Source organism: Callorhinus ursinus, unplaced genomic scaffold (genome assembly GCF_003265705.2).
Source record: "Callorhinus ursinus isolate GAN/ISIS: 27379988/994484 unplaced genomic scaffold, GSC_fseal_2.0 scaffold32, whole genome shotgun sequence".
In the NCBI taxonomy this organism is placed as follows: domain Eukaryota; kingdom Metazoa; phylum Chordata; class Mammalia; order Carnivora; family Otariidae; genus Callorhinus; species Callorhinus ursinus.
This window is the reverse complement of record NW_027397094.1, coordinates 8,296,801-8,319,513: the sequence shown is the minus strand read 5'-3', so window position 1 is coordinate 8,319,513 and position 22,713 is coordinate 8,296,801. Positions and strand designations below refer to the sequence as shown.

Here is a 22,713-nt window from a genome sequence, read left to right as displayed (position 1 = left end):
GAGGGGCTGTGTCTTTGTCGTCCTCATGCCCCTCAGCACGGTTGACCAGCCTGACTGGGAGTCACGTCACCGCCGTCTTCAGAACCGGGGCTCTTAACTGCATGAAGGCAATGCACCGTCCCTGTAGCAAAATAGCACAGCACCCTGTGCCCACACATATGTTACATGTTTGTAGAGAGTGTACGGACCCAGTAAAGAGTACGCTGATTTAGACCATCATTTGCCTGTCTGCTCAAACTCCTATCGACTGGTCAGCTGGGAGCACCTATTTAGAAAGTTCTTAGCAGCCTGGGGAGCCTGTGTGTGCGCTTCTCGGTGTTAAGCCAACTTCTCTGTCAAGCGTTGAGTTACCCCTCCTCTGCACTAACTCAAAAGGGAATTGAAATTTGGAAACTCATTCTTAATAGGGAAGTGGTTCTCGTTTGTGTCCTCAGCTGTATTTCAGAAAGTCATGGGATGTTAGCAGCGCTAGAGAGGTCTCAGGGTCCTGTGTGAGGCAGAGATTCAGAGAGTTTGCATTTTTAACATAACTTCCTAGTGGATTCCAAGGTAGAATCCTTGGGTTCTGGAACCTGTGTGCTAGATGAACACCCTCATTTTACTGGGTGAGACAAAGAGAGAACAAAAATGGCTTTAAGGCAAAGAAGAGTGGCCCAGCCAGTCTGACTGCTGAGACAGCATTCTTTGAATTAGAGAACGCAACCTTATGTAATACGTGTTGAGCGAGTTGATCCCATGATAATTAGATATTTATTTTATTTGACTAAAATAAGGAAATGCATATTGTCTTGCCTAAAATAGAACAGTGACTACAACAAGGCAAGACTTCTTGCCTCATTGGGAAATAAATTGTTCATAAAGCAATTGTCAAAGCACCAATAGTGGGTTATTTGTACCTGATATATGTATATGTACATAAATACATACATGCACATATGATATCTGATATGATCTATGATAGGTATTTGATGGCCTAATGAGTGAAGTGGTGTTCTGGGAGATGAATAATTGTCTTCAGGCATTTTGAACTTGGCCTTGGCAGAGACGCCCTGTGGCTTGCCCCTTGAGCTTTTTAAGTCATAACTGAAAATTCACAGTCTGGCTTGTGAATTAGATCTTTGGACAGAAAGACCATTGACTTATATTCTCCTTTGATTGTTTTAGGAGTCTGATTATTTCTGGATTTTCTGTTCTACACAATTCCTGAAGGAGCCGTCTCTTGGAGTAAATGGTGTGTTCCAACAAGCTTCCCAGAGCCCTGGGCGAGCTGAGATGTAATTCCTTGCCTCCTGGCCACACTGGGCAGATGTAGAGTCATTAATGGATGCCGGGGCTTGTGGACTCTGGCCGACTGAACTCACGTCCAGCTGTGCTTGGTTCTGATGGCTCTCGGGGTAGCGGACCGTGTTTGGACCTTTGCCTACCGGAGCAGCACGAACCAGTGGGAGCTCCACCTGTCTCCTCCCATACGCAGGTTGGGGCTGGAGCAGAGTCAGGCTGGAGCAGAAGAGAGTGCCCTGCCAGCACCCCAGTCTCCTGCACCCTCCCTGTCTTCCTCCCTGTTAACTGGTCTTACCCATTCTCTGTCCTCACCCTCCTCACCCTCCACGTCACAGCTTCAGGAAGGACTGCCCATCCGCTCATTCTCATGGCCCTCTGGGGGTTTCCTTCCTAGCACGGAGGGCGGGAAAACCTTAGGGCAGGACGGGTTATGGAGGTGATGGTGTGTGTGTGATTTGCACCTTCACTAGATCGTAAGCTCTTTGAGGCCAAAGCTGCTTCTGATTGTTTGATTGTCTTCAGTGTCTCTGAGAGTTCCTCCGGGGCTGGGCCCTCTTGGGACACGTGGAGCAGGGCTTCGAAGGCCAAGTCCACGCTGGTCAAGGACTCGGTCCTTCTGAGCTCAGAGACAGCCACGGGTGCAAGCGGGGGGCATCCCGCGCTGGGCATGGAATCAGAGGCCGGACACCTCGTATGTGTGTAGACACCGAGTGAGCATGTTCGCAACCCCGACCCGGGGTTTAAGTTCCTGCTCTGCTATCGTAACTAGGTGTGTGACCTTGGCAGTTTATTTATTTATTTATTTTTAAAAAAGATTTATTTATTTATTTTTTGAGAGAGTGAGAATGAGAGAGAGAGAGAGAGAGAGCACATGAGAAGGGGGAGGGTCAGAGGGAGAAGCAGACTCCCTGCTGAGCAGGGAGCCCGACGCGGGACTCGATCCCGGGACTCCAGGATCATGACCTGAGCCGAAGGCAGTCGCCCAACCAACTGAGCCACCCAGGCGCCCTTGGCAGTTTATTTAACCTCTTCATCTACTAACCAGGAAGAATAACACTTGTTATTTTGTAGGGTCTTGTGAAAATTAAATGAAATAAGGCCCATAGAACATCTTGTGCGGTACACACGAAGCTCTAGTTTCTGTTTTTAATGACAGGGAAGGTGCTATCGTGGAATGTTTATGTCCCCCCATAAATTCCTCTGTTGAACCCTAACGCCCAACGTGGTGGTGTTTGGAGGTGGGGCCTTTGGGAGGTGATTCGGGGCTGGGTGAACGGGATTCATGTCCTTCTAGAAAAGAGACCCCAGGGAGCTCCCCTACCCCTTCTGTGAGGACACAGTGAAAAGTCAGCCATCTGTGAACCAGGAGGGGGGGTCCCCACGAGACAGCAGATCAGCTGGAGCCTCCACCTTGGACTTCCCAGGCTCCAGAAGCGTGAGATAGAATTTCTCTTGTTCACAAGCCTTGTGGTCTGTGGTTTTCTGTTGTAGCAGCCCGAATGCACGGACGCAGAACGTATCCTACACTACAAGGAAAGGAGAAAGATGTCTATGGTCAGGACTTGTGTGCTGTGCGCAGACAGTATGGGAGGGAGAGCCAACGAGCGAGGAGTAACGGTGTCTGGGGGTCAGAGTCCCCGTCTCTGCCCAGTACCCTCCATGACACGCTTGCCTCTGGGGGCCTCTCTCTGTTCCTCCTGTTAACTGAGTATTTGGAATTAGAGCTAGATAATTCCCCAGCATTTGGCCCATGGTGAGGCTCCACGACCTCAAGGTGTCACAGCGCGAAGCCTCTTGAAGGCAGGCCGTGGCTGCAGCGAGGGACCGGGAGAACACAAAGGCAACTTCGCAGGGACCTGTCTTTGGTTCCCGGCTCGGCAGTGTGCACACTGTGTGTGCTCTGGGGTGATTGTTTCTCTCTAGGCCTCGGGGTCTCCATCTGCCAGGTGGGGGGAGTGAATCAGAGGCCTGGTGCCCTGGAAAGTGCATATAGTGTACGTGGGGTGCGTGCGAACATGTCGTGGGTTTTCTTTCTTTGCTTTGTTGATTTCTTGGTGATTGCCTTCATTCTTCAGGGTTGTCATGAGTGAGCAGCAGGTGCCAGACCCCGCGTGGGGTGCTGGGGACCTGCCGGGGATCGCTCAGCCCAGATTTCCACCCTCATGTTGTTCAGCGACCATGGTGGCTGTGGCTAGTGGTGGGGAGATTGGGGTGGTTCTCTGGCCTGCTCTGTGATCTGAGCACTAACGTGTCCCCTCCTGCAGAGGGTCACCCCTCTTCAGCAGGGCGACTTTGGAATGTGAGCACAGTGATCTGGCCCGTGGCAAAGTGCACACCTTTCTGAGGGCTTCCTGGGGAGGGAGCCAAGTGCTCCCTGTGGGTCGTGAAGTGAATTCTCATGCAGCTCTGTCCGTTACAGATGAGGAAACCAGGGCTTATAGGGCTTGATTAGTTTGCCCGTGCTAAGGCAGCTGGCTTAGGACCGACCTCCTGCCCATGCAGCCCTGGGGACGACAGCGATGCCCCTGATAAAGCCACGGTGTGGGAGGTGCTCTGTTTAGGTAACCTGTGCACCAGCTTCTGTCGCAAAAGTTCTTGGCAATAAATGCTTTGGTGATGAGCTCTTCCTTCTTATTTTCTCCAGTGACTCTAAGTGTTATGACCAAGGCTTCCCACTGTTATTTGCTGATCGTGCTTTTGGCTGTGTTTTGAGGCAAACGCTTCAAACCAGCATTAACTGCAGAAATTCACTCTGTCGTCCCTTGCTTGGGATAAATGGAGGTCTACTCTTAATAATCCTTGAGAAGGAGGCTCTGGAACTCCCTCCAGAAGCCTCTCGGATGTCAGCCAGGGATCTCCGCATCTGGCCTCTCTCTGGGCATTTAGGCAGCGTGTTCTCTGGGCCAGGCTGATGAGCAGAGGGCGTCCGTGCTCCCCTTTGGATGAAGCCCCGTTGAACCCAGCTGTGGATGGGCTGCTTCAGAAGAGCTGATGGAGCCTGTCGAAATCCTTCTAGGCTCTGCCCCTGGAGTTCCTGGTCCCCTAAATCAGGAGCTGGGCCAAAAATGTGTATGGTTTTGAAGTGCTCTAGGTGATTTTGATAGGCAGCCAGCTTGGGGAAAGAGTGCTTGGCTTGCTTTGAAGTGGCCGGGTTCAAATAGAATACTTGTAAGCACACCTCTTCTCCCCTACCACTTTATTCTCTAATGACATATTTTTCTGGAGTAGTGGTTAAAGCGGGGACTTTGGAATGAGAAGAACTTGGGGTGAGTGTGCAGGTCACTTAACCTCCCTCTTCTCTGCAGGCATCGGTTACCTTATCTGTAGCGGGGGCGGGGGTGGATCTTTGCATCTCTCTTGTGACAGCTTAGTCCATGTGGAACACAGCGCCGGATCCATAATCGGGAACTGTTGTGACAAATACTGGTAATACCTACAAATTAACCAGATACGAGGACGCTTGCTGCAGTCTAGCGCGAGTAGTTGGGGAAGGTTCAGCAGTTTCTGGTGACCTGAATCCTGTCTCAGGGATGGTTGGCACCCGCCCTGGACTTTGGGCTCGTGCATGGTTGAGGGTTGACTTCGCTGGGTCTCAAGCTCGCTTGAATTGTCCAGTCCTGTGGATGGTGGCAGGGGTGTCTGAAACGGGCGATTCTGACCGTGCCTTCCTCCGTGGGACACGGCGGCAGCATATGTACTCCATAAGCAAGTCCTCGTGGCTCTTCTGTCTAGAATCTGCCTTAGCAAGGGAGCAGGGGTGGGCGGAGCCCATATGTGACTCATAGCCTACCTTCAAAGCTGTTCTGGAAGGTTTTAGGTTATGCGGGCTCCTTCCAAAGCAGCAGGGAGCCTGGCCTCTCTTCTTGAGGCTCCAGAGACATACTCCCACCTGTCTGCTCTGGTTCAGGGTTGTTGGCTATGCACCTGTGTGGAGATTCCTTAGCCATACTGTGGCTCAAAACACCACAAATCTATTGTCTTACAGTTCTGGAGGTCAGAGGTCCTAAGATGAAGGCATTGGCGGGCTGTTCCTTCTGGAGGTTCTCAGGGAAAGTCTGTTTTCTTGCTTTTTCCAGCATCCTGAAGCTGCCCACATTCCTCGGCTTCTAGCCCCATCTCCCACCTTCAAAGCCAGCAGTGAAGCGTCTTCCACCAATCTCTCTCTCTTTCTCTCTCTGGCCCTCCTGCCTCCCACTCGGAAGGACCCTTGTGGTTACACAGGCCCGCCAATGAATCCAGGGTGATATCTCCCTCTCAAAATCTTTAATCCCATCTGCAAACCCCTTTTACGATGTAAGGTGATACATTCACAGGTTCTGGGAATTAGGATGCGGACACATCTGGGGGCCCAGTGTTCAGCCCACCGCACCCACTCAGCTGTTTGGTGATAATGCGTGCAAGGTGCTTGGCATGGTGCCTAACATAGTCAGCACTTAGTATGCTCCTGCTGTAACCGTGATTAAGTATCCTGGCTAAGGGATGCCACTTCATTTTATCTTTCTTCACAGTGCTCGTGTTCTGATAATATTTTATGACCTTTATATATTTATTACGATTACGAGCAACTGTTACTTGTTGAGCTTTACTGCGTATCAGCCGCCGAGTGATTCCCACTTTAGAAAGTAGCACGTAGACTTCAGAGACATTGAGTAAATCTTACAAGGTTTCCCATTTGGCGAGAACCAAGGTCTGTTTCACGCCACCACCCTGACCTCGGTGACCTCATTTTGTTGTCCCCGTGCTTCTTGGACTCAGCTGATTTCACACTGTTGGAGATGGCCAGTGCCTTGGGACGCAGGAAGGCCTTCCCCACCCGCCCGGTCCGCTTCCTCCTGTTAGACTGTGGGCTCAGCACATTCGTTTTTGGAGCCTGAAATCCCCTTCTCGCTTCCACCCATATTTGGGCTGAGTCAGGCAGCACTGTGGCGGGCCAGGCCCCAGGCCGCTTCCCCTCCCTGGCTCTGTGCTATTGAGGTGACCTTTGGCCCTCTCTGGGCTGAGGGGCTTCCAGGCCCTTCCCTCAGCCCCCAGCTCTACCAGAGCTAGTCTGGGACCAACAAGCTGGGTTTGGGCACAGCTGAGGAGCCAGCCCTTGTACCGTTGTGTTAGTTTGTCGCTCAGATGAGCCAGGCCTCAGGCTCTGGAGTGCGTGGCCTGGGCTGGGCCTTGGGCACCCTGCCTGAGCCGGCGAGTCTGCCTACCATGTCCCTGCCTCCTCCTCTGAGTTTCCATCCACGCGAACTTCCTTTCCTCTGAGCCCCTGCTCCAGCTCCCTCCAAGATAGCTTTTCCTCTTCAGCCTGTCGTTCTCCAGGGGCCTCTGTATGCTACCGAATGGCATGTCTCTTGGTAACCTTCCTTTTATGGCCAAGCGGGAAAGAGCATGGACCCTGGCATCAGACATCCCCGGTTCAAATCCTGACTCCCCCTTTTAGCAGCTCTTGTTCAACCTTGGGTAAAGTGCTTGACTTCTCTCAGCCACTGTGTCCTGTTCTGTTTTCGGCGAAGTACCTTAGAGCGAACGAGCGTGTAATAATAGCGAGTTACTACTTCAGTCAGCTTTTCTCAGCAAGGTGAAAAGAAATCCAATTAAACTAACTCACTGAAAGACGTGAATAGCTGTAGGATTGAGCCTCCCAGAGAGATACTTCTTTTCCAGCAACTGCTTAAGTCCTTGACTGGTAGCGGGATGGGAAAGAAGGATGCAATGCCTTCCTTTCTTTACCCTGGTGGGAGCGGGTAAGGGAAGCCGGCAGGTGCGTGGGCAGGCCATTTGCAGGGCCCTGTCTTTTCTGGGTGTCCTCCTGCAGTCGCTGATCGCCAGAGGGAAGGGACAAACTTTCTTGTACCCCTTTGCCACCCCAGGCCAGGCTTTGTTAATGTTTTGTCTGTCTGACGAAATCATGGGTGCTGGAAGCCCAGAAGGGCACTTTGGTTCTAGAAGGAAAGGAAGCTGGCCCAGCTGGAAGGATGTGCTCCCCACAGGGTCCCTCATGTCTCCAGGTCAGACAAGGCACTGACCCTTACCAGTGGTCCCCGGCCCCACCTGGAGTCCAGCTCCTGCAGGGGGCTGTCGGTGTGCGCTCTGGGGTCCCGTCTGACTGCGGCCCAGGGCGCCCTGTCCGTTCCACAAATCCAGGGTCCCTTTTCTTCCCCAGAACCCTCCGTGGGGCGTTCTGTCTCTCTCTCAAAATCTGGCTCTCATGTCCCTGACTCTGGCTGCCTGACTTTCTTTCCTGGGGGCTTTCCTGGGTGGGGATCTGGCTTCTTCACGCTGGCTAGAAGGTAACTGTACGTCTGTCTCCTGGGCTGGAATGGAGCTCCCTGGGGGAGGGAGTGTGGCTTACCCACCTTTGTGCCCCCCACGTCTAGCACGAGGTCGGCCGTGGGCCCTGGGCATGCGTTTCACCTGGCCATCTGCCCTTTCTCGGCTTCGTGCTTACCTTCTGAGAGAGCACCCGTGACTTCTCCTTGCCTGTGGGAATCCAGGAATTATTGACCGGTGGTGTTCAAAGAATTTTCCGGTGTATCTTCACCTTGCCAATGTCCACATTTCTCCTTTGAAGCTCCCAGGTTAGGGAGGGATGTACAACACAGAGAGATAGATGTCAGGGGAGTTGTAAACATCCCCCAAGGGAGGGAATGGACATCTGGTCTCCCACAGGCTGACCCCCGCCTCCCCTTCCCGCCTCAGCCCTGGCCAGGCTGCCCTGCCCTCTCCTCTGCACTCCCTCCCCACTGAGACCATTCCTGCCGTTCTCAGAGCTGGGCCCTGAGGAGTCGGCTGAGCAGAGGCAGGTTTTCAGTCTGCCATGCCCCTGGCCCATCCTCGGTCCCGGTTCCCCCGGGGGGAGATGGCTCCGTGGGCAGATCATGGTTTTAGGTCATGGATGACGGGCAGGAGCGCCTCTTGGAACCAGGCAGTCCAGCCCCGGTCGTGCCCGAATGTTGCCAAAGCGTTGCCTCGATCGGCCTGACTTGCTGATCTTTTAAGGTTAAGTCTTATTCCTCCTGGCGCGGCCCCAAAGCACCTTTGAGGAGAGACACAGGTCGTACCGCGCCGAAGGGATGGATACTGAACAGCATCGTGTGGCTTCACGGGGCAATGCTCAGTTACCCTGAGCGACCTTGCCTCTTGTCACCCTCCCCACAGGGCAGGCCTGCTGAAGAGCAGCTGTTACTTAAAACACATCTCATGAGCTGCAATTTAACGAGAAATTAATTTCAGTAATTGTGATTGCATCACTGAAGTTCATTTGAACTTTGTATGATGATTCTTATTTCCCCCGTTAGATTAGGATCTTCTTCTCTGAGCTAGCCTCTCAGATGCTACGGATCCCACAGCGCCTTGTCCGTAGAGCTTTGTCAGTCAGGTAGTCCTGGTAACGTCGCACCAGAATGAACGCTGAAGACAACAAAGTGCTTGTCACGCTGCCCCAGTCTGGATCTATTTTGCTCTCTAGTCTCTCCCCCCTGGGAAAAAGTCATAGGCGCGGCCCCCGCCATGCAGAGGGCTGCCGTGCGTCATTACAGAATCACAGGAGTTGTTTGGACCTTTGCTTGGCAGGCCGTCCCGCGGTCTCTGCAGATGCGGGGAGCAGCGTCCACACAGCATGACTGTGGGGTGATGTTCGTGCTGCGAAGTATTTGGACCAGGCCTCCTGGAGTTGTCTAGAGAGCCACCTGCTTCAGAGGGACAGACACTTGAAAAGCAGTTCAATAGTTACCAAATCCATTGTAGGACATAAACAGGAGTAAACATTTGTCAGTTCACTTCCCATCTGTCCGGAAGACTCTTTCTTCCCATTTCTCCTTGATATTTTTACACCTCTTCTCGTTTGCACACATCATTGCTGTCTAGCTATTGTCCAGAGTAGTCTATTGTTTTGTGCTTTGCTTCCCCCCCCCGCCCCCTTTCCAGGCTGGGTTATGAACTTTTCTGGGCTAGCCACAGTCCTTGTCATTGTAGATGGCTGGAATACTGCAGTGAGTTATTTGACCACTCAACAATCAGCTTCTCCAGCCCCCAGCGTTTCACTATCCTAACAAATGGGCCGAAGGCAAAGGGAGCTCTTACTTTGTGACCTCTGTGTCCGTCACTTAATTACCTCATTTATTTCTGTTGACAGTTATTTACGGAATGGAGACTCAGACTGGCTAGGTGACAATAATGAGCTAATGTTTATTGAACTCTTACTGTGTCTCAGGCACTTTGCTAAGAACTTTTCATGTCCTATCTCCTGGCTCGTTACTCCTTATAAAGTGCGTACGACATTTCCTTGCTACAGGGGATGATGTAAGTTTCAGGGGATGTTGAAGTGCTTTGCACGGGGCACCAGTCCGAAACTGGGCAGGACAGGTTCAAACCTGGGTGTGTCTGTCTCTAACACTCGTGGTCAGTATCAAATCAGCTCCGTGATGGTGAATTGTTTTCTTTCTGTGTTTGTTCTCTGTCGTGTGCCCAGTGCTGGGAACGCCTGACACATAGTTGGTGCTCAATGAATGCTTGGTTAATGAGTGACTAAATGGTCTTAACGGATGTAAACAGCCAGAGGTCATGTTTCTCTGGCTCCCTAGTCTTTGTTTTCCCACTACATCAGTGTGTAGGTGAGTAGAAAATAAAAAATAAATAAAAGAATATATATGTAAATAAAAGAATATGTATAGATGTATTTATGAATTTATATATAATCTTTTTTTAAAGGTTTTATTTGTTTGAGAGAGAATGAGAGAGAGCACAAGCGGGGGAGGGGCAGAGGGAGAGGGAGAAGCAGTTTTCCTGCCGAGCAGGGAGCCCGATGCAGGACTTGATCCCAGGACCCTGGGATCATGACCTGAGCCGAAGGTAGACGCCCATCCGACTGAGCCACCCAGGCGCCCTTGTATATAGTCTTTTTCTGTCTTTTGGTTTATTTCCTTAGGATACATTGTAAGAAATGCAATTACTGGAGCAAATAAATTATAGAAACATTTCATCGGCTCTTAAAAATGTATTAGCTTTTTTTTTTTTTTACGGTTAAGTCACTGTGTCTGGTTATCAGCTATGCAAAATAGTCTATTTTTGCTACTCCTTTGCCAGCACTGTTTAAAAAGATATTCTTTACCTGCGTCATATAGGAATACATTGTTACCTCAACATTTGGATTTGTTCTTAGCTCGTTATTTGCTTTGGGATCTTTTATGAATGATCTGCTCAGCAAGATCTCATGTTGGCTTTACAGTGAGGTGCTTCCGCCTCCTAAACCCGAATGTTTTTCAGGTCCTAAGCCAGTGGTGTTCCTGCAGCACGGCCTGCTGGCAGATTCTAGTAACTGGGTCACAAACCTGCCCAACAGCAGCCTGGGCTTCATCCTGGCAGACGCCGGTTTCGACGTGTGGCTGGGCAACAGCAGGGGGAACACCTGGTCTCGGAAACACAAGACTCTTTCAGTTTCCCAGAATGAATTCTGGACCTTCAGGTACGTTGGAATTGATCGTGACCGGGGCTGTTTCCTTCGCACCCTCAACGCAGACACATCCGGGGAGGCAGATAGATGGGCAACTCGGAATTGTAGGAGAGGGGAAACTGGTGGCTCGTGGAAGGCTTTAAACCTGGTGAGGAATTTAGTAAATCACAGCCGCGTAAATTACAAGCAAATAATTGCATATTAAGAATTAGATTCATTTACGGATTTTTAGTTATTTTGGCATTCCAGGCCGTGTGGGAGCTGCTGGGTGAATCGTGTCTTAGAGCCTTCTTCCTTCCTCCATCAACATGCACTGTTCTCTATTTCCAGAAATTGTCCTCTCCCCTCTGTTACTTCTGGCTCTGCCTGACTCACTGCATGACATGGCACTTGTCGCATAAGCCCTCTGTGTGTCAGCATTCTTTTTTGTAAGATGGGGCTAATAAGTACCTATCTCATGAGGTCGTCGGGGAGGAGAGGGTACAGGGAGAAAGCCTGGCGTGTTGCACGCCAGGTAACGGTCTGCTCACACATCTCCTAATGACAAACAGCACCCGTGCACGGGTCCAGGGCGGTGTCTTGGTACCTGGTATTAGAGAAGGTCAGAGCCATAGACTCCTTCGGGCTTGTTTCCCGTTTGTAAAACCACGGCTTACCTAAAGACAGGAAATGCAAGAATGGGAGCTTTTCCCAAAGGCACGCGCGGGGATATATATGTTGTCACGCCATTTGTAATAGTGAAAAGTCCGAAACTACCAAATGCCCATCAGCAGTGAATGGACAGATGGAGTGCTGTGTATTTACACAATGAACGGCTAGCGGCTACGCAACAGCATGGATGTAGCCAGAGACGCAAACACACATCCTGTTTGATCGCACGTATGGAAGAGTTCAAGAAAGGGTAAAACTAGTTTATTGTATGAAAGAGGAGGACGGTGGTGAGGGGCCCGTACAGTCCCGTTGATGTCTTCTGCGCTCAGCGCTGCTTCACCCAGCTGGGCTCAGCTTTTGGGCGCTCACCCCACTGTGTCCTCACTGCAGGTGGTTGTGTTGGTGTGTGCTTGTGTTTGCATGCGATGTCTTAATGAAAGTGTTCCTTTTTTGGATTCCAGTTATGATGAAATGGCAAATTATGACCTGCCAGCTTCGATTAACTTCGTTCTGAATAAAACTGGTCGAGAACAAGTGTATTATGTGGGTCACTCTCAAGGCACCACGATAGGTATGTATGTGATAAAGACTGGAGCTTGGTACAGAGCTGGCGTCTGTCCTTAGACGTGAAATGTAAAAAAATAACGTTAGTTTGAATAGAGGTGTGTGTCCGTTTTTTGTTTTAATGCCAAGCAGAAATAATGAAGAGGGGAAGGGCAGGGAATCCGGAGTAATAGTTCACAACGTTCTCTGGAAATTCAGACTTTCCTATCAGTATCAATGGCTAGACGTGGTGTATGCTTCTCTTGACATGGAAGGAATTAATGGAAGCCACAGCCTAGCACGTATTTTCCTGGTTTAGCAGCATGGGGATGTGAGAGGATAGGAAACAAGGGTGTTCTAAGTGCAGAGACTTTTAAACAGAAAATAAAGTACACTGATTCTTACGTGGAATAAAACTAACTACAAACATGCCACGTTATGCTTCGTCTCTAAAATAGTTTCAGAAAGTCATACGCATTTTTTATTTATGCTGATTATAAAAGGAAGGTGTATTCATTGTATACAAAAACAAAAAAATTTCGGGGCGCCTGGGTGGCTCAGTCGGTTAGGCATCCAACTCAGCTTAGGTCTTGATCTCAGGGTCATGAGTTCAAGCCCCGTGTTGGGCTCCATGCTGGATGTGGGGCCTACTTAAGAAATTTTTTTTGGCAGAGTTTAAAGAAAATAAAAATTGCCTATGATTCTAGCAAATAAGAGTTCCTCTGATTAGGGCCTAGGGCCCTGTCCCATAATTAATTTAATTCCTTCTTTTAGTGTGTGCTAAGATTAGATTCTGTGTTTCTGTCACACAATCTCCTTAGAATGCATTCCTAAGAAGCAGAATCAGTCAGTGAAAGGTAGGCCTGCTCTTAAGAGTCTTGACGCGTTTGGTTAAATGTCCGCACCCTCACTGCCTCCGAACACACTCGTAGCCAGTTTGAGAGGCTACAGACAGAAGGCAACACGGATGCGTGTACCTTCCTTAAGCGTCGAGTTAAGCATTTTTCTTCATTTTATAATCGTCTCCCATGACTTCTCTACTTGTGACCCTTGCCTCCTTTGCCTTCTGAAGTGACACTCTGGGGCCAAGTTCAAGGCAAGGAGTGACCCAAGAGGAAGCTGAAAGATATTTTAGAGCTAGAACATTTCTAAATGTGTAGGTTCCTTCTGAGTCATTGGCGACTGATCGGAACGCCTCTGTAAATCGTTCCTGGGGCTGGGTGGTGGGGTGCCCTGCTGGGGCGTCTTTCCTTTGCTCGGCTTACATGACTCGGGGAGCAGGGACATATTCTGGCTCTCTTCCAGTGCGTAGGTAGGTTGAAGATTGAGTCAAGCACTTAACAAGTACTTGATTTACTAGTTTACTCAAACTCAGTGCGCACTGAGTTCAGAGGCCCCCGCGTGAGTGTTCGGCCTCTTGCTGGCGGTGGCGTTGCTTGCATGGTTCTCAGGCTGCCACTAGAGGGCGTCATGCACGCCCACCTTTGCCTTTTCCAGAGGAAAGGCCTACGAGATCGAATTCCGGTCCTTTCCCTTTTGTTCCTACAGGTTTTATAGCATTTTCACGGATCCCCGAGCTGGCCAGAAAGGTGAAAATGTTTTTTGCCCTGGCTCCTGTGGCTTCAGTTTCGTTCTCTACTAGCCCTCTCTGTAAATTAGGAGGATTTCCAGATTTTCTCTTGAAGGTACTTGGGCTCCCCCCACCCTCTCTTGCCCCACAGACTCCCTTTTCAGACGTGAAGGACTGGCCTTTAGAGGGAGAATCGGCGCCTTCCTCCTCTCTATTTTGCTGTCGATGGAACAGTGGGGCAGCTTCTCCCCATCGTGTTTCTTTCCCCCTTCACCCCTACCTCCAGGTTCTGGGGGGTAAGGTGTATCACTGACCCCGCCGGAGAGCACCATGTTCTCCGGGTGAACTTGTCAGCGCTCTCCACCCACCACACAAAGGGAGCACAGGGGAGTCCGGGAGAAGGTAAACTCCCGTGCGCGGTGAGCCCGCGGGTATTGGGATCAGGTGGGGGATGGGAGAGGGGACCACCCTGGCCGTGCTGAGGACCATCGAAAGACGCTGTTCCTATTACATTTCCTAACATGGCCCCCAACACAAACCCGTAACCTCAACCCTAGAACGGTGTGACCCCCAAGCTCTGCTCAAGGAGGAAGCAGTTTTCAGGAGGACGAGCTGAGAGCCAGCTGAGGCCAGATGGCCCGTCATGCACACACACTCTCTGGGTTTCATGTATGATACTTTTATACACACACATGAAATCCCATACAGGAGCAGGTGTAACATACTGGCCACTTAAGAGATGTTCACGGGGAATATAGACTGTACTCTGATCTCAGAATCCGACCCTCACCTGAGATGGATTCTCTGCACCAGTGACCAGACACACAGATAAGATGTGGCCCCCTCTAACCGAATTTATTTTTAATGTCTCGGGTCATATAGACTCTTCAGTTTTCATTATAAACCATTCAGAAATTGTACATAAAGTCCTCTTCCATTACCGAGGCCGCTCTCACTCCTCAGAATTGAACACAGTGCTCAGGGTGGGTCTTTTCCTATAGACCTTGCGTGTGAATTTAAATATGTACACAGATCCCGAGAGAAATGTAGTGTTTTGTTTTAATGAAGACGGTAGCCAACTATGTATATTATTCTGCAGATTCCGTGTTTCACACTTGGAGAGCTATCATGTTACTGCACAAAACAACATCACGTTCTAAACGGCTGTGTAGGAAGCACTCCATTATCAGGAATTCCAGCTTCCTTAACCAGACTTTAGGTGGTTGCTCATTTCCCATTGCCGCATCGCTGTGCCCTTCTTTCCGAAGAACTGCAATGGCTATGTCATAGGAGGGTTTCTGATTTAATTTAATTCTTGGAGAGTGTGATCTAGTAGCTTTGTAAAGATACAGACCTCCCCACTCCCCAGCTTGGAGACGGTGGCTCATGAAATCTGGAGAGGGGCCCAGGATCTGCGTTTTCACAGAGCACCCCACCGGATCCTAGTAGAGACGAAACAGACTGGTCTTTGGGAGTCACTGTTCCCGGCAGTGGTGTTTTCTGATATCCTGGGACAGTGACAGAGCGAAAAAATTAATGTTCATAAAACCTTTGAATGATCTGCTCTGGGAAATCTGCGTTGCCCCCACGGAAGCTTAGTGCCCTAACTCTCAGAATACAAAGATATGAATTAGAAAGACATCAAGATTGATCTGAGCGGGCCTGTAAGTGTGTAAGATGGATCTTTCTTTTTCTCTACGTGCGGTCCTGCTTGGACAGAATTCACAGGGGAGTGTACCACAGTGGCGTTCAGGTAGCAGTTCTGAAGCTCAGGGTCAACTTCACATCCCTGGTCAGTCCAAAGGAAAGCGTGGCTTATTGCCCTCTAGGTCGGTGATGCACCAGCCTCTTGTTTTTAGGAGAGAACCTCAAAAATCTCTGCATTTATCACATGTGACTATTATGTAGACTCAAAGCCAGGAGTTTTAAATACTGATGCCTTTTCCTGCGGTATGACCTTCTCTGCACGCGATGTTTCTCAGTGTTCCCCAGCTACTTGTCATGTGATTAGTCCGGAGAAGAGGCACATTCAGGGAGACCCAGTATCTGTGTTTAGATGTTGATTGGCTGTCTTGTAGTCGACAGACTTGACACACAGTCACAGGCTGTGTGTACGTGGACGGAATTTCCCTAAAGAAGTGCTGAATATGGCCCATACAGTGTTAAAACTTCAAATTAGTCACACCCTTTGAAAAGCATATCTAATGCTGAAATCTTGATAATTGATTATTTTTTGGCCGGGGGTTGGTGGGGGAGAAAAGGGTGCTCTGTATCACCAAGCAGTTGCACCCTTAGGCTGGGCATACGATTTACAGTTCCCTGGGGCTTTTAACACTCTCGAAGCCTCCCTCTGGCCTCTGGTGCCTTGCTTGGCATTCCTTGGCTTATAAGAGCATCCCTCCCATTTCTGCCTTCATGTCCACATATGTGTATGCCCCGTGTGTGTGTGTCTGTCTCTGCCCACGTTTCTCCTTTCTGTAAGGACCCCAGCCCTACTGCATTGGGGTCCACCCTGATCACCGCATCTTCCCTTGATGACCTCTGTAAAGACCCTGTCTCCAGATAAGGTCACATGCTGAGCTACTGGGAATTAGGACCTCAACATACCTTTTTTTCTTTTTCCTGGGGTGGGCGGACACTGCCTTGGGAGGCATTTGAATTTTTCACTCCTGCTCGTCCCTCCACGGGGTAGGCATTAGCAGAAGTGTAACTTATAGGGGGATACATTTGGGTTCAATGTATGGAAGATCTTTCTCCTGTTTCCCATTGCACCAGTATGCGAAGATCTTTGTGGGCATAGCGATTGCCCCAGAAGTACTGGCGCATAAGTTCAGGGGCCGTTGGTCAGGGCTTATGTACACCAGGAGTCAGCGGACTTTCTCTAAAGGTCCATATAGTAAATACTGTTGGCTTTGTGGCTCCTGCATTCTGTGTTGGAACTTGTGCCCTCTGCCACTATAGTGTGAAAACAGCCAGAGACAAAAGTGGAGAAAAAGGAGTGTGCCTGTGTACGTGTCAATAAAACTCTCTTTATAAGACTAGGCAGTGCTGGTGAGGGGAGGGATGAGGAGTTCTTGTTTAATGGGAACAGGGCTTCAGCTTGAGGTGTTGGAAGAGCTCTGGAGATGGGTAGTGGTGCTAGTTGCACAATAATGTGAGTGTCCTAACGCCCCTGAACACTTAAAAATGGCCCAAACGGTAAATTTTGTGTTACGCACGCTTTAGCGCAAGAAAAAAAGTGTTAAAAGGAAAAGACAACAGGCAGGGGGCCGGAATCGGCTCCCTGGCCAGTAGAATTGGATCGGATGTATGGGTCCTACGCAGACACACTGTTGACCGGTCTTGGCTCTCTCTTGGGAGTCACTACGAGCCCACCAGCCCATGACACTTTTTGGGGATGGCCCTGGGATGGGTGATCACTAATGTTTCCTTCCCGTGGTGAAGAGTCTGCTGTGAACTGATTTGATTTTCTGCCTCTTCTCTTCACAGGAGACTTTAAATACACCTCCCTAACATCTGCTTTGGCCTTAGTAAACGTATCATGTGCGTGTCCTGGTGCGACCATCCGCTGGTTGCCATTTCTTTTCTGGGGTCACACAGGGAGACGCTCGGCGTGTGTCGCTGAGGTGGGTCAGGGAGGCTTGTCTGCCAGAATGAAATGCTGAGATATTCTTGGGTTCCCTTTTATTTTATAGGACATGTTTGGGGTCAAAGAATTTTTTCCCCAGAGTACGGTTTTGAAGTGGCTGAGCGAACATGTTTGCAGTCATGTCATTCTGAAGGAGCTCTGTGGAAATGCCTTCTTTATTCTCTGCGGATTTAACGAGAGGAACTTAAACATGGTATGTGTGTTTACGGCCAGTGCCTACTGTCCGTGAGTTTGTTTTATCTGGGAAGATGCGTCTTTGTGCTGGAGGATGTGAGAGAAGTGAGGACGACTCCCTCAGAGTGCTCACGGGCCTCTCGTTGAAGAGGCCCGGAAGTAGCTTTGGCAGGTGCCTGGGATGCTGTGTGCAGTGCTCCTCAGGCCTGCTGTTAGCGACTTCCTACTGAATGAGGACACTTGTCGTAATTTAAGTCCTGGTATTTATATGCATTCCAGTGATCTGTTTCTTTTAAGAGATTATTGTAAGTATTTAAATTTGTGTGTGTGTGTGCGCGTGTGCGTACACATGTATTTACTTATTTTATAAAATGTAGACCCTCGGCCAGCAATATGCCGGTGTTTCTAATGCTTTTTTTTTTTTTTAAAGAAAATTTTATTTATTTTGAGGGAGAGCAAGAGAAGGAGCACGAGCGAGGGGGAGGGGCAGAGGCAGAGGGAGAAGCCGACTCCCCGCTGAGCAGGGAGCCCGATGTGGGGCTCAGTCCCAGGACCTTGGGATCATGACTTGAGCCGAAGGCAGACGCTTAACCGCCTGAGCCACCCAGGCGCCCCTTTGCTGGTATTTCTAAATATATTTGTCATTGGTAATGTTGCATTTTGAAAACAGGCCTTAAAATTCTAGAATGAAGGCTCTAGGGAATTTTTTTTTTTTTACAGTATTAATTTTTCTTGTTTCCGATGATAAAAACAAGGTCTGATTATTATATGAAATGTTGGAAATTCAGAAAAGCTTGAAGAAGAAAATCAAAACGACCAGTAAGCTCAGCCCACACAGCCCTACCGTTAGCTACCATGTTGCTCTGCTTCCTTCGTATGTATTCTGCACGTGTGTGGTTGTACGTATTCTTATAGGACATATTTGTCATCAAAGAACTAGAACTTTTTTCCTTGCTCTTAATCTCCTGTATTTGAGATTGTGGCTCTGAAACGCAAAAGATGTTTATCATCAGTGCCTCCTTCATGCTGTGTTCAGTCTTCATTTCACCATGTTTCTTTTGCAGTCCAGAGTGCCCGTCTATGTGGCACATTCTCCTGCCGGAACTTCTGTGCAAAACATTGTGCACTGGGGCCAGGTAGGCATCCCCGGGGTGCACCCGGGGCTTGTGTAAAGTCAGCCTTAGGGAGAGTTCTGTGCTCCCCATGAAGCACTTCTCTGCGAGCCCTTCCCAAGCCCTTCCTGTCCTGCACTGAACCAGGCTGCTTGCAAATGGGAGCTGGTTTCCTGCCCCAGAGTCCTGGGTTCCTGTCATTGTGCCCGTGTACTACGGGCGAGTTCATCCAACTGCTGTTGGGCTTGACTTCCCCGCCCCTCCCCACCCCTCCCCTCTGTCAGTTTTTCACTGAGTCCTGGATTTATTTTATTTTGGAGTTGCTTCACAAAGCAAGATTTGGGAGCAGCTTTGAGAGGGAGGCTCCGATGTCGTCACGAACCCATGAACACGACGTACTGAAACCATTAGTGGATACACCAGAGCGAAACCAGTCATGGGCGTAAATAGGAACCACTCGCTTTTAAAATGCAGTTTTGATTGTTTTATCACATACACAAAAGCAGTGCATGTTCATTCTAGAAAATTGAGTCATTACGTACAGGAGAAAGATAACGAAAATTCTCTTCACAATTAAAAAACAAGACTTGGCAATCAGACGCAGAGACAGAAAATGTGTACCCAGAGATAGGAAGTGTCTCTGCATTCTACTCTCTACCTCTTGCTGCAGATCATTTCAGAAAGAACTGGCTAAAGATGCAGATAGAAATAATAGTTGTAGAAATAGATTAATTATTTTCTTCTACTTATTCTTTTATAACTTGCCTTTTCCCCACCTAACAGTATATCAGGGACTTATTTCCACCTCAGGACATATTTTTGTAGGAATTGCCTTCCTAACCTTTATTTTTTTAATATTTTATTTATTTGAGAGAGAGAGAGCGAGAGCAAGAGAGAGAGAGAGCAGGGGGAGAGGCAGAGGGAGAAGAAGACTCCTCACTGAGCAGGGAGCCCGATGTGGGGCTCCATCCCAGGACCTGAGCCAAAGGCAGACACTTAACCGACTGAGCCACCCAGGTGTCCCCTAACTTTTTTTTTTATTATTATTCATTTGAGAGAGAGGAAGCACCAGCAGGGGGCAGCACGGGAGAGGGACAAGCAGGCTCCCCACTGAGCAGGAAGCCCGAAACAGGGCTCGATCTCACAACCCTGAGATCATGACCTGAACTGAAGTCAAGCACTGGACTCGACAGACTGAGCCACCAGGCGCCCCCCCCCCCCCACCATTTTATTTTAAATTACACTTTGGAAATAAAGAGTAAATCTGGGTACAGTGTAAAATGGGACTTTTGAGGATACAGCTAAGTAGCCACCTGTGAGGCTTTCTCAAACTTCTGTGTCAGATAACATGTTCCCCCAAATTATCTTCTTTTTAGTTTATTAAATTCCAGAAGTTTCAAGCCTTTGACTGGGGAAGCCATGCCAGGAATTATTTCCATTACAACCAGGTAAAGGCTTCAAAAGTCTAGAATTAAACCCACCAGGGAAGCCAGCTGGGGTCACGGGGCTGGGGGGTGGGGGTGGGGGGGCAGCTGCTGCGGGACATGCTGGGGAGAGTTGAGTAGATGCTGTGGGTTTCCGTCCGTCTTCCGGAACAACCCGAGCTTTGTGGTTGGTGTTGTGGCCTGGGCCTCCCCTCTCAGTCCTGTTCCCTGAGTCTGTAACAACGGTCACGGTCACACGTGCTTCGTCGTGACCAGGAACACAGACTTCAGAGTCAGACTAGCCTCGGTCTGCTCCCTGGCAGCTGGTGGGCCTTGGCCAGACTCCATCGCCTACGCTTTGCCTTCCACATACAAAGAAACGGACCATATTCTGAGGCCCGGGTGCTCTGAAGTGGGAGGCACTCTGCCCCTACTTTTCTTGTTTAATTCTCGCAGTGCCTGTGTGACAGATGTGGTGGCTATTGTCATGGAAGGTGGGGGAACTGAGGCTACAGAATTCCTGTGATGTGTCGTACCCCAGATGGAGAAGAAGAGACAGTAGGAGGCAGGACTCCAGAGCCACCACCCAACCCCTTGGCTTCCAGGGTTTCATGACCACCAGCAGGGAGAGGAGCCCCTTCCTCCAGGGCACTCGACAGCTGGAAGCTCTTCTAGCTAGGATTCCGCCCTTGGGGGCTAGCTAGGTGTCTTGTGGTTCTGGTAACCGTAACTTGAAAACTGAGGACAGTTTTCAAAACTTGGGTCTTCCACTGTCACATTTACTAATCAGTATCTCACGGGGGATTATTTGGCTGTGTTTCTATAAATTAAAATGCCAACAAAGCCTTCTGTCGGTTTTATTATAGACTTACCCTCCCCCTTACAACGTGAAGGACATGCTGGTGCCCACGGCCGTCTGGAGTGGGGGCCAGGACTCCCTGGCGGACGTCAGCGACATCGGCATCTTACTGCCACAGATCACCAACTTGGTGTACAGCAAGCTCATCCCGGAGTGGGAGCACCTGGACTTTATCTGGGGCTTGGATGCCCCTTGGCGGCTCTATAATGATGTGGTGGATCTAATGAAGAAATACCCTTGAGAGACGTGAGGCATGCTGCAGAAGTGGACCGTCACGTTGGGTGTTCGGCCACGTTCAAGTGTGTGTGCTTTCTTCCTCTAAAATAGCTGTCTGTCTTTCCCAGGCTGCTTGCATTTTTGTCTCTGATCAGATTATGATTGACGTTGTTCAAGTGCCTCCAGAATTAGAAATTGCACCTTTTTGTTTAATCATGGCCTAGTCGAGGCTAGCATCTCAGAAGGTAGTGCGGCCTCTTGAAGACTTTTTTAAAAATACCACTGACTTGTAAAAGATCCTAACCATTCTGGATATCCTCACAACTTATCCTTACAATATTGCCTTCTTGCGGTCACACAGGACACGCCAAGTAGGTGTTGGAGTTTTTAGGGTGTGTGGTCCGTTGGTAAATAACCTGACACCGATTTGAAAAAGCTCCGCATGCACTCAGTTTTTACCTCTTTGCCTTAAAGGGCTCTTCAGTCCAGTGGCCTTGCGGTCACTAGGGAGCTAAATGACAAGTACTCCTGCTCTCGTGCAGTAGGCACACAGTCTAATCCTGTGACACCGCAGCCGGGCCAGTTGCGAAGATTCTATGAGGAATTTTATCAAACCTAACCATGATAGTCATTATTTAGCAAATGTTTAAATTGCTCAGATCAAGCCAAATAATTTGCTGGAATCTTCAGAAAATAAATGACATTCATTTAAAAAGCAAACAAACAAAAAAAACCCAGCCCTCTATTTTAAATAGCTTGAAGACTGTTGCAGGCGACCATCTGTATTCATGAACTCATAATTGTGTGGTGGGCCGTAAATTCACGTGTGTGAGAAGACAAGTCCTGTGGGGAGACAGTACCACTCTTTTCTGCAAAATCAATGCATTCTCTTAGCTGCCCTAGCTCAGTGCTCCTGTGTGGGAAGTAGAAGCCCAGGGGCTGCCCAGGAGGAGTGTCCTACTCATTTTCACACGAAAGAAATGTGAGCGTGAATGTTTTAAGACAAATGCTCAGGGATTCTTTCTGTTTTTTAGTTTTGCACATGACCATATTTTCAGTACTCCTGATTTGCGTTCCTAGTTCGGGAAGCCCTTATTCACCTGCTTTTCTTGCTGCACATTGTCCTTGCAATATTGACAGATGGACGGAATGACAGTTGAGATGTTTTCCTGATACAGTTCTTTTAGCTGCGATAATAATACTTGAAACTGGCTAATGTATGCAGACAGCGCGATAACTACTTTGTAATACTTAAGAAGTCTTATTTGAACTTTTCAATAAAACTCAGTAGCCTCCTAGCTGGAAGGACTGTAGGTATGTGCGTGTTCTCCTTTATTGCCCGTGAACCTTGGATCCCCTCCCACAGTGAGGAGAGAGCGTTCTCAAACTAAGGGGGGTTGGGAGATCGGTTGGAAACTCTGGCTCTCAACCTTACCCCGCAGGGTCCATTGAGCTCGTGAGGCTGAGTGGAGAGCGAGCAGAGACTGACCCATCCGCAGATAGGACCGTGGATTCAGGGACTGCCCATTAACTCTCTCCTTGAAGGAGGCAGAGACAAGTCGTTCATGCCATAGGATCCTCAAAGCATAGATCTTGGGGGGAGGGCATCTGATGGGATCTCTTCCACTACTCTCTGAGCTTGAGGGCAGAAGGTCCATCTTACTCATCTCTATATACCCAGAATCGAACACAAAGCCTGGAATATAGTGAGTCAAAAAATGCATGTGGACTCACAAGATGTGTGAAAAGTGAGAGACTTTTCCCAGTTAGCTAAATGAAATTAGATGCA

The 22,713-nt window shown here is 49.2% G+C and overlaps 1 protein-coding gene across 3 annotated transcripts in view; it reads left to right on the top strand.

Moving 5' to 3' along the window:
• The window catches only part of LIPA (lipase A, lysosomal acid type), a 30,988-nt gene extending 8,747 nt beyond the window's left edge, over positions 1-22,241 (top strand). For 2 of the 3 annotated variants that reach the window (XM_025850815.2, XM_025850816.2), the window contains exons 4-10: positions 10,540-10,738; positions 11,839-11,948; positions 13,469-13,605; positions 17,186-17,332; positions 18,378-18,449; positions 19,802-19,873; positions 20,716-22,241. In XM_025850815.2, the coding sequence (XP_025706600.1) occupies positions 10,540-10,738; positions 11,839-11,948; positions 13,469-13,605; positions 17,186-17,332; positions 18,378-18,449; positions 19,802-19,873; positions 20,716-20,949 (971 nt within the window). In that variant the 3' untranslated portion in view covers positions 20,950-22,241. Of the gene's footprint in view, positions 1-10,539; positions 10,739-11,838; positions 11,949-13,468; positions 13,606-17,185; positions 17,333-18,377; positions 18,450-19,801; positions 19,874-20,305; positions 20,695-20,715 lie in introns of those variants that run through there. The other variant, XM_025850817.2, reaches the window with a different exon arrangement.
• Positions 22,242-22,713: the final 472 nt, after the last annotated feature.